The sequence below is a fragment of the Sinohyriopsis cumingii genome, chromosome 1 (genome assembly GCF_028554795.1).
Source record: "Sinohyriopsis cumingii isolate HCF-2022 chromosome 1, ASM2855479v2, whole genome shotgun sequence".
Taxonomy (NCBI): domain Eukaryota; kingdom Metazoa; phylum Mollusca; class Bivalvia; order Unionida; family Unionidae; genus Sinohyriopsis; species Sinohyriopsis cumingii.
This window is the reverse complement of record NC_142961.1, coordinates 55,022,509-55,035,130: the sequence shown is the minus strand read 5'-3', so window position 1 is coordinate 55,035,130 and position 12,622 is coordinate 55,022,509. Positions and strand designations below refer to the sequence as shown.

At 34.6% G+C, this 12,622-nt stretch overlaps 1 protein-coding gene across 1 annotated transcript in view; it reads left to right on the top strand.

Annotated features, from left to right (window-relative positions):
- LOC149806895 (regulating synaptic membrane exocytosis protein 2-like) overlaps nucleotides 1–12,622 on the top strand; it is a 228,986-nt gene that overhangs the window by 174,724 nt on the left and 41,640 nt on the right. Inside the window, exons 13-14 of the mRNA XM_089959250.1 lie at nucleotides 7,780–7,873; nucleotides 8,231–8,588. Of these exons, the coding sequence (XP_089815376.1) occupies nucleotides 7,780–7,873; nucleotides 8,231–8,588 (452 nt within the window). The remainder of the gene's footprint in view (nucleotides 1–7,779; nucleotides 7,874–8,230; nucleotides 8,589–12,622) is intronic.

Here is a 12,622-nt window from a genome sequence, read left to right as displayed (position 1 = left end):
GCCTAAACCAGATAATACTTTCTGCTGTATGTGTACTGACTATAGAAAAGTCAACAATGTCACCAAACCAGATTCATTTCCAATGTCACCGCCAATAATCGATGAATGCATTGACAAAATTAGAAAATATGTCACCAACTTTTACGCTGTTTGAAAGAATTCTTGCAAACTTCTCAAACGGAAAAGACTAAAGAAATTTCGGCATTTTCAACTTCAGATGGACTTTATCAATATAAAGTGATCCTTTTTGGTATGAAACGTTTTCCGACAAGATTGCAACGTTGCATGAACATGATAACATCTGGTCTAGGTAATAGTAACGCATGCATCAATGACGTCATCATCTGCAACGAGAAATGGAAATTCTTTGATCGACTTAGTGGTGCAAATCTGACAGTTACTTTATGTAAAAGCGAGTTTTGCCTTGCTTGTTACTTCATTTTAGTACATATTATAGGACACGTTCAAGTTAAATCTGTGGATGTTAAGGTCAAGGCTATCTCTTAATTCCCTGTGCCTGTCATAAACAAGCAAATTATGCATTTTTTTGGTCATGGCTCCATATTATTGGAAACTTTGTTCAAATTTCTCCTTACCAATTTTGTTGTAGTAAGAAATCCAAGTTTCATTGGTCTGTCAAGTGCCAGGAATCTTTCTATAAATTAAAGACCACACATAATGGTGAGTCAGTTCTTTCAGTTACAAATGTCAGTCACTTATTTAACATAGTTGTTGATGCATGGGTTGTTGGAGTATTGATTCAAGAAAATAAGCATTATGTGGGTCATTCAGTGCGAGAGTTTTCTATAAGATTAAACCAGCACCAAATAAATTATTCCACAATCGAGAATGAATGATTACAACATTTTGAAGCGTATGTTAATCCAGCTCCTTCCCTGATTATTGCATTCATATATCCCAACCCCCTTAATTTCCTTAAGAAGATAAAAAAAAAACAATATTAAGAGATTGTTGAGATGAAGTATGATACTGCACGAATACAATATTGACATTAGACACATCAGAGGAAAATATATGTTATTGCAGATGTCCTCTCACGCGTATCGAAGTACTATACTGCATTATTTTGTGTCATTTATGAGACATCTGTATACGAAAGTTCAATTGTTATAGTATCATATGCATATATTACTAATACGAAAACAAAAAACGTTTTGGTATAGTTATATTGCGTGTTTAATTAATGTCCGTTTGTTACACTGGGGGAGTGATTGTCCCTCCGAAATTTGGTTTTCGTTATCTAGGGGTTGACCGCCCTCGATGTTATTGCCCGGTTCGAGTAATTGTAAACATAAGAGGTGAAACTTATAGGTGGAATAGATAGAGATCTGAGCAGGTATATAGAACAAACCAACACGAGTCCCCGTACATGTAAACAAACAATTTAATCAATTACGTACAAACACTGTGAAAATTCATTACATCAGGAATGTACTCTGCTTTTAGAAATTTAACTTTCACCGAAATACAAAGAAAAACGCAAATAGATTTAAATAAAATAGTCGATCTGTTTACTGATAGATTTAGTTCATCATAGGATCGAGTGAACAATCGAAGTCAACGTCTTGTACGATTTCATAACCTTCTCGTCCTCAGTCTGTTTTGCTTCTTCTGTCGTTGTTCAGACCCTTGGATCTCAGGATGATACTTTCTAACATCCGTCTCAGGATATTTTCAGAACACGTCTTCAGAACTTAATACGTCGCAGGATTGCGTCACAAGATTATATGTCTCACTGCGCTCTTCTCTATACTTCTCCGTATAGGTCTCAGAATAACATCACCTCATACGTCCCAGAATAATACGTCTCAGGTGCTATTTTCTCCCTTTGCTTTCAACGTTCCTCCCTCTAATCGGTAAATTAGTTCGTCGGTTCCCTTTGACAATCGTTCGCTTTTTGGACAACAGCTGTTTTACGGAAATTTCTTGCAAATTTCCGGAGTCGTAACCTTTGGGTCTCCTCTTGTAGGAAAAGCTTAGACTGATTAAAATTCGATGCGGGCGATATTAAAACCAATGAAATTTTGTGTTGGAACACGCCCTCTCATTTAACGTAACCAATCAGAATCAAATATCTCTGCCGCCTTTTTCCAGAGGCGCCAAAGTCAGGGTCAACTTGACCCTGGTAGTTTGAGTAATAGAGTTTCTGCGTTCTCTCAATTGTGACAACTTTACCATGAAAATGAAGTTTTCCTTGTCCTAAATTGTCCGCCTGTCTGCTGTATAAACAAATGTTTAATTAGGAACGGAATTCTCCCTCTAAAGGACATTACCGTACACGGTAGTATGGCGATATGATACGCGCCTGTCTCAATAAATCTAATTAATGGTTGTCTGGTCTCAGCTAATGTATTCTTGTTAGATCGACATAAAATTTGCCACTTCACACCGTTGTTGAGGGCTGTGAAAATGGAGTTTCTGCCTACCTGGCTATTGTCATGTTTTAAGATATTTATTAAATTTGAGTTCAAGGCCTAACTTGGTATACGAGCTTAGAATGTTCTGGAAGAGGACTTGTTTACAATTTGATGGAAATTTTCTATGTAGGGAATACAAAATCAGTTTATTGCTTTGTAGGCCAAGTGAATATTTTGATATAGAGAGCATTTAATAAACAATTATTAAATTGTGTTTGTAACGGAGTGCTTGATTTGGTTATCGTTATTTAGAGGATGATCAACCTCTGTTTTACTGCCTGGATCAAGTGGATAATAAAAATATGAAATCAATGGATGTAATAAATACGGATCAGAGAAGAGATATAGATTAGACCAGCAAGAGTCTTCATGTGAAAAAATAAAATAAAAATTTAATAAACTCTAATAAACATAAATAAATTGTACAAGACACATGCAGGATACACTTCTATTGGCTAATTATTACCAAAACTTTATTACAAAACGCAATTAGCCGTTATATTTATACCGATAAGACAAATTTCAGTATCAAATCGAGTGAATGATCGAAATCAATAGTCCAGAATACATGCATAACCTGGTTGATTTACGGTCACTCCAAATTCAAAGTCGATTACAGGTTAGCGTCGACGAATTCCTTTATCTCTTCTCTCTCCAGCCTATTTCAGTTCAACAACTATCATTCTGTTATCTGATCTCTGCTCTCTCTGGATGGTGTATATATGGAGCTATTTCCCTCTTAAAATAAATAAATAGGCAGCCTAAATACATAAATATTTGTCATGTTTTTACTATGGGATCGAACATTATCCCCTCTCTGATTACGTCAGGTATTGTCATATCGTAATTCAACACAAACTAAGGATAATATGGGTCTCCAGGTCTCAGCCTGACAGCTGATAACCAAATCCTTGTTCAACAAGATTAATGTATCTTCCTAACGGGCTGTTTAGCATTCCTAACTGAACTATATCATAAAAAACACAAGTGCGCCCTGCCATGAACTATAAATCATTAACTGGATTAATTGTCGGCCGGAGGGCGCTCGATTGCTCTGCTAAAAGAATTCGCATCATAATTATACAAATGAATCAATGAACGTCATTTGTTGTCTTAACTACATTAATTTGCTAACTAATGATCCATCGGGTGGCATAATATCACCTAGAAATCCTCAGTTCTTAGCATACATGGTTCATATCATCTAAGACAAATAACTTTATTCAGTTCTCTCAAACTCGTATCAAATAAAAGTAATGCAAAAAAAATCTTAGAATGCACGATTTCCATAACATCAAAACATCAAATTCAAGTAACTGTTGTCAAACTTATATTAATGGAAAATTTATGTATTAATTTAAAACAAATAAATTTAAACAAATAATTGCAAACTCATATCAAAGAACAAATTGCATCACATTGAGACAGCACCCTTGTGCTTTCGAGACTCTATCGCTTCTATCTAACAGATTCTCTTTGTACCTTTAGGTTCCGTGTCCTTCAAAACATCCAGATACCCTTCCCTTGGACAATTTACTTAACGAAGAAAGAAACACACTATTTTACATCGGAGTCAAGACTTTCCCCATCCACAGAAAAACTTGTACTGACTAATATTGCGATAAGTATACCTAAAACATTAAATTACTTCAGGGAAACCCATACACATTATTTAGTTTAGCCAATCAGGACTCAATTCATCTGTCCACCCAAAATTAACACACGCATATCCAGGCTTTCATAACTCATCATATTTCCGCGCTTTCTTAATAAACCGAGTTCTGGAAAGTCTCATCTTATGACACTTCAACGAGTACGGAGTCGTCTCTACATCATTTCAAATCGAAACGTTTTCCGATACTTACACTCAAAATTCACATTGCCTCGTCCGTCTGTCGGACCAATATCAAACGGACTCTATGGAAATCAGGCACACCCCAAACCAGCGATATTAAAAAAATGCATTCTAGCAAAGCCCGAGACGTAACACGTTCCGTAAACATTCATCAAGTTAATTGACTGTGTGTCACGCTGACCCTGCAATATTCACTCAATCGTGTGTTGCCCTACATCTTACAAAATTAACACTGTTTTATAACAGTATTTGAAAATCTATTATTAGAGTTTCTAGTTTTGTTCAGATATAGTTTGAGAGGAATTATTCATTTAAATTATACATTGGAATTACTAAGTACTCATTAATTTTGGACTTAAACACTACTTTGGGATTATTAAGAACTCCTTCAAAGAATTCTGGGTGATATACTTGTGTTACATCAGGACATTCGAGACTTCTGGTACATCAGGGCATTTGGGAGCTATTTGATATTATTTGGAATATTTCTATACTTTTGATCTTGTGATAGGACATCTAGGATTATTTTGGGATTTAATTTAGAATACTGTAATTGTCTTTTGAATATTCACAATGTATTCTAGGGAAATAAATTACTTGTTGATTTTGCCAATCTAGTTGGTTTATTTCTGTTACATAGTTTAACTGTTACATAGTTTAAAAGTTAAATAGCCTGCCATGCTCGATTTGCTCCCGAACTTACATGATACTCTGCAGTTACAAAAGGAAAAAGAGATGTCTCTCGCACAAGAGACTGTTGATAGTTATATCTCGTCCAATGATACTCTCACTTAGTTCCCTGAGGTATCTTGTATAATATTTCATTGATCATTGCTGCGGATAGAATGTACTTCAATCAAACTTGACGAAGCGAGGGTTTTGTAGCGTTGACATTTCTCATAATGGATATAATTAAACATCACTTTCTCAACAGATGCCAATGGGGCGTTTTTCAATCTATCAAGCGAGCTGTCCGTGTTTACCTAAAATATTAGTCATCTCATCGTCACGCTCATGCATAACATAACCTAAAGCCATGAACCAATTACATTACTGTTCCAGATTTTAGAAAAGCCTCGTTCAGACGTTACATGAAAAATAATTTATTCTAGTTTTACCAATTTATTCGATCAATATTCCATAAATTGCGGCCATGAAAGTTTTCTTGAATAACATATGACGTCTCTGAAGTGCGTTATTAGAGCATCACATGACAACTAAGACAACCAACGTGAAAGTACATGTACCAGAATGAGACAAGAAAGTGAGGATCGCAAATCAGAGGTTTTTCAGTCACGTTGGTGTTGATGAAAATACTGCACACAGTCATTGAAGCAAAGGGTACTGAGGATACAGTTCCGAAGCGTGTGCATGCATATATATATATATATATATATATATATATATATATATATATATATATATATATATATATATATGTGTGTGTGTGTGTGTGTGTGTGTATACATACATACGTGACTGAAAAATCTCTAATTTGCGATCCTCACTTTCTTGTCTCGTTCTAGTACTTTCATTGTATATATATTGTAATACCTAACTCAATAAACCAAAATACTTGGCACTATTAAGAAGTGCATTCCTTTTCCGATAGTAATACTAATAATGATAATGTAAAAGCAAGAAACAAAGTCAGAAAACATGAGGCAGTTCACTATGTTGAAAGACCTTAATGGTATTGTGGATGGAGTTTTGCATGCACAAACATGGTCCATTTAAGGTGTGAAGATTATTTGATGTTAAACGTTGAGATATGAGATGATGTTTGACCTACGAGACTTCGGCATATTTGATCATGTCATTATTATCTGTCACTGAAAACATCTGCCATGTGTGAATTACTTCTTCCATTCCTGAACGAATGCCACCCACCCGCTATTGTTTAGATCGCCATCTGCATCTCTTATAAATGTGTACTCTGTGTTTTATACTAAATGTGAGTATAAAACCCTGCTCTGGTCCTCGTTTTGTCACGCTGTTGTCATGAGTATTAATGAATTCGTCAAGGCATTCATCTAAACACTTCAACAGTTCTGCAAGCCCTGGGACATCAATATTAAGTGGAAAGAAGATCGCATGTTAGCAGTTATTATGTCACATTCATTTTCATGTTGGACCATGTGTGTGTCGTGCTAGAATTTCACATGAATAGTTTAGAAAATGAATTATCTTACCTTAAATGATTTTGGAATATCAAAGCCAGAAACATGATGTTAGTCCATAAATTAGTGACTTCAACCATCCGGTGGAGTTTTGTTACCGAAACAGCGGAGATTCAGGATATTGATGGAATCACTGCACCCGGCCGAAGAATCACATTTCTCTTGTCAGACTTTTGTTGGACTATAAGTTAGAACTAATGTTACTGTTCATTACTGTACGTTCTTGGTTTTGTAGAACTTCTTTTTTTACCTTAATGTACAAAATAGTATGCATTTGAAAGGAACTATTTCTAACCGTATGACGACTCATTGCATCATCAGTACGTTGGAATCTCGCTCGATTCGCATCGAAATTCCCATGTCCGTTTCGTTCATTTCCACGTAATCATAGGTATGAATATACAAATAAGATTAAAAGTAAAAACCCACACTACGGACATTGAGAGGACAACTTAATTCTGTCTAAAGTTTGTGTTCAGACGGATTTTTCCATGCAGTTTGAACAGTTGACTTGGTTACCGCCATGGCTAACCCTGAGAAGGACAAACATTGATTTGGCTAACTGAGGTCATGTGAAATGAATAGGAGTCTATAAATATGAGTGCAGACAGTGCACTGGCAGATAGCTATCAGAGCGGCGAAGTATTAACATCTAAGTAGAAAAGAATTTTGCCATGTATTCTAAAACCATCAATTATATATTTTTATATAACCAATATTAATTATGACACTTTAAAAAACCCAAAACTGAATAAAATTTACATGATATATTTGAAGTAGATTTATTACATGATTGCTATTGAATTTAAATACTTTATAATTTTTTAATTGTGAATTCTTCACACTGCTCAAGTACACTAGTACTAAAATTATTTTTTTTTCATTGAGATCACGCTACTATGTCAAAATGTGTTACAGTCAATCTAATAAATTTAGCTGTTAATATTCACAGGAATTTTATAATAGAATTATATTCACAGTAACATGGTGTATTATAGCATTGTCTTTCTGCACTTAGACAAACAAGTATGCTCTATATTATCAAATGTTGATAGTGTTGTGACAGACACGGTGTTTATGTAAAGTCACTATTCGAGATTGAAAAGCATGTTTTATCTCACCTTTATTATTTAATAAAAATCATTTTTGTGTCCTGAACTCTGGTATTTTCGATATAACACACGGTGTGTCTATATATATATATATATATATATATATATATATATATATATATATATATATATATATATATATATATATATATATATATATATATATATATATTGTGTTTTTCTTTACATTTTAGCCTACAAGAGTCTAAAGAAACAAAGCCTAAGTTTGACACCACAGACCCGGAGTGGAATGAAACATTCGTGTTTCCAAATATCACGGAAGATGAGGTACATTTTCAGTTCGATGCACGTTCACTTTTTTTTACAGTAAATTTTTTTTAACATGGAATTATATGGATTAAATATCTTTATCTACTTTGAGTTTTGTTGTTTTCTAATTTATTTTAATTTTACCTTATTTTTAGGATTTTGATCTGTAATAAAAGATTTATAGTTTTAGAAACTAAACTTTTCTTTTGTTATTCATGTTCGTAATAGCACTGAATAAAATGGTGTGCAATATGCAGCCGAGATTGTCAAAACTAAAGCAAATTAAATAGTTTGTTTCCAATATGTGAATATGTGTTTATCGATATGATCTTTCAACAAAATTTCATTGTAAAAGAGTTCTTGGAACATTATTAGGTCGGAAAGAGATCTTTAGAAATCACGCTCTGGAACATGAAGGAAATAGAGGACGAGTTCATCGGAGAAGTTCTTCTCGACCTGAGTGAATCTATAATTGATGGAACACTAGTTTGCTACAATTTAGAAGATCACGATGAGAACAGCTCACCTTTACCGTACCGTAAAAAGTCTTTTTCCATATCAGATACATCAGCATTTACATCTTTTGACGACTCTAGCTTGGCAACAACACCCAACCTTAATCCGTCCCCAAGATCGTCTATCGGCGGGCAACGAACGTCACCTCAGATAATGCCTCTCACGTCTGCCCACGAAAAGATGAGGGAACTCGTGGCTCAGGGCAAAAGTAGCCCAGGTAAATATGGTTTTGACATATAGAGGTATGGATCAGATGACCTAAATATTATTCCGCATTTATGTAACTTTATACCGTTTGATTTCCAAATATTTCACGTCAGAGATTTTTGTCTTTGCTTATACCCTCTCTTTACATTAATTTTTATTTTAAAATATTTTGATTGTGTGACTTCAGTGGATGAGACAATTTTGTTCTTCAGAAAAATGCAAAACAATATATTGTTTCGTATATCTGAATTGCTTATCAAAAGAGTCTATTTTGCCTTAAAACTACGTACTTTAATAACAAAGAATAATCTTACCTCTTTTTTGCACGTAATAAATTTCTGACGAATCTAAATTTTTTAGGACCTACATATGTATCCGTTAGTCTTTGAGCTTGTATATACATTTCCATTTAATGCTTCATTTCTCCTTGTATGCTATTTAAAATCGAAATCTCGAATTATTGGATATAATGCTTTGACAGTGGTTTAAAATGTGCACACATATATTTTTAAAAATTCACTTCGACATATTTAAGAAGGGAGGAGGGGTGGATAGTTGTCTCTCAAAGCAAAGGGTAGTGGGAGGAACCTGATGAAGGGGACGGGTCTTTAAATATGTTAAAAAAGCGATGCGAGTCTGCTTTACCTTCAATTTCGCATGTCTTCGGGTTTTTTAAAGTCAAAGTCATATGCATGTTTTATTTGAACTTTCTTATGTAGCACAGGAACAGTTTCAGTTCTTACATTTCATATAGATTTTTTTAGAAATCTTGGATTACTTATCTTTAGTTGACGTTAAATTGTTATCAGTTCTATGTTTTGACTATCAAATATGATGCCAAAAGTATATTCTTAACTGACTTCAATTTATTTCTGGAATTTAGGACGCTCTCTTGTATGTTTCTATTCCCCGGCTGATTGAGCTTGGTAGTAGAACTGACTCGATTGTTCTCAATATTGCATATCTGTGTTTATAGGCGATTTCTTGAAAACAAATAGTAACATATTCTATGGCTGATTTTTTTAAGTGAAAGTATACTTAGATATGAACAGAGGAACTTTCTATTTTTCTGTCTGTTTCAACATTTAATTTTGCTTGCTTACGTGATATCTACCAAGCTATTGTTTCGAACTTTATTCTTTATTTTGCATTTATCTCCATATTTTACTTTTTTGTGAGCTATGCTTTTGTTATATTTAACGACTGCCCTCGACAGTCCGACATAATTACGGCAATGAAATTGAAAAGGGTTAACATAAATATGATTGAGGTAATTCAGAATGGGGGGCTAAATAAGAACATTATTTATCCCAAAGATTTTGATACTCCCATACTGGAAGAAGGGGAAATAGAAATCAAGGGACTCAAGGCGGTGGTGCCAAGGGCACCACATATAACCAGAGAGGTAGAGCACAAAACCAAAGGGATTTTCGTATCAGGGCGCCCTCTGGAGGTTGATAGCGAAGTTATAGTAGAAACAATGTTACATAAGTTTAAGGTGAACATAAAGGGACAAAAGATGGCAACGGTATGGTGTTACGAGCCCGTAAAAACAGGAGTTAGAATTATTACCATTGCAAAAGAAGATACAACATCATCAAAATGTGCCAAAGGCTGCCATTCTATTATGAAGAGGCAGGGGCAAGTTCTCAGAGAACTTCAAACCTAAGTCATTTTTTGCAGATTGGCCAATGACTTGAGTCGGGTATGCTTATGCAGTAAGGATACAAGTTGTTTAGGTTCATCATACGAGCAGGTGTTAGAGAAGTGTAGTGCTATAGTCGTTCTGTTTCCAAGGAACAAGCACCATATCTTGAGAAGGAGACAAAGCGCCAATCAAATAGTCTCTTCTGGCACATATATCGTACAGGAAGAATAACAGCTTCCAATTTGTATCGTGTATGCCACACTAGCATTTCACAGCATTTCACGGCCATCTCTGACAGTACAGAACACAAGTTGTGCAGCTTATGGGAATAAGATGCCCTTCTATAGTGCCGCAGCAGTCTGGGGAACTAAACATGAAATAACAACAAGATGGAATACTCCGCATTAGTTAAGACTAAACATGTCAATTATAAACTTGTGAATAGTGGTTTGATTATCAATGGAAGATACCCCAGTTTGTGGCTAGTCCGGATGGCATGGTTTCTTGTGAATGTTGTGGGGATAGCTGTCTTGAGATTAAATGCCCCTACACCATGAAAGACAAACCTATCCTGGATGTTCCGTGGTTGAAATGATAAACAACTGGTTAACAATCGATTGTAAACATACATATTATTACCAAATGCAAATGCAAATGTTGTTATCAGACCGACAGTATTGTGACTTTTATGTCCGGTGTCCTAATGACTACCACTATGAATGTGTTTATAGAGACAATGAACTGTGTCAAATAATGTCTTCTAAAGCTTTGGAGCTTTACTCCATATCTGTTATGCCTGAACTCCTATCTAAATATTTGTCAAGGAGACAAGTCCTTACCGCAAATGCAGTTACTGGTGAAGAAAACAAAACTATCTCCACTCAGAGTGACAGAAAGTACTGCATTTGTGGTGGAGATAATGATAAAAGAAAGATGACAATGTGTGAAAGTGAAAACTGCCCAAAGGTATGGATTCATACCAGTTGTACAAAACTCAGACACGTACCGAAAGGAAAACGATATTGTAGCGAGTGCAAATAATGAATATATTTACTAGTGTCCACCATATTATGTTTTTTAAAGTGCTAATATATCGTATATATTATAATGGAAATGTTAGTTTATAATGTTAATGATGCCAAATATCTGATAAAGCAGTGTTATGTAGATTAGAAATTGAACAATATTGTACATTATCGTTACATTATTCACAAATCAATGATGTGTGAAATGTTGTCTCTGTTCTATCTTTGAAATATTATAAAGAAATCTAAGGAAACAAATTAATGAAATACAGCCTCAAACCATTGCTCCTGTAGATTTCTTGTTACATTTACATGCCATGATTATTTTGACATTCAGCAAATTATAAACATAAATAGAATAGAACTAGTATTCGTATGGTACACTTTATTTGTAACTATACATGTTATATATGTGTGACAATAATATTCAATGTATACATAATGGTGTGCTCAATAAACTTTGCACTGTTTTACTCAAATGGAACAACTGATGGATACAAATTTGTTAAACAGCAAGCCACTTTAACAATCTTGTCAATAGTTGGAACACTCTCTCCATGTTTCACTTAATAAACTCGATGTGGACATTGCCCTAAAAAAAATCTGAATTTTCGCAACACGAGATCAATAACACATTTCAAATGAATTCGAACTTAATAAATTTTTCTAGTTTTTTCAATTTCTAGTTGATGTAACTGCTTCTCCTTGATAAAAGGGCACAACATCTTCTATGTCAAAGCCCCTGTCAGCCATCACTATGTCACCTGGTAATATATTGCTGAGAAGTCCTGATTTTTCTGTTATATACTTGTTAGAGGTTCTACCTCCCCATCCATCAGAAATAAATGTAACGACACCTATTATATAACAGTCTGGTTATGTTTGTAATTGGAATATGAGTACGTTTTGTTCAGATCACCGCTTGGCTTCTCTGTCTAGCACAACAACAACTTTCTCGCCAAACTCTTTTCTGAAACACATAGGCATTGTTTCCCGCAAGTGTTCTCCATTTGGCCATTGTATTAGAAAGCCTAATCTAACCTAGAGTACATCCAGAGTATTGTGAAAACTTCTTAGCACAGTAGGTAAAGAAACATTCAAATCATTGGCTATGTCTTGGAAAGATAATTCATTAGAAGTTTCACAAAACACAATAGAAATTCATTTTCTTTCGACAGACTCATACTTTTGTTACTCGTGTGTCCCTCTATTAAATTAAAAACTAGTTTTAATGCACCAAAATTGGGCAACGCCACTAGCGATGGAACGCTAACACTAGCAGTAAACAACTCTAATAGCGACGTTAGTTAAGAAACAATGCGTTATATGTAAAATAACAGCACGCTCCAAGCCATATTTAAAACAATAAAA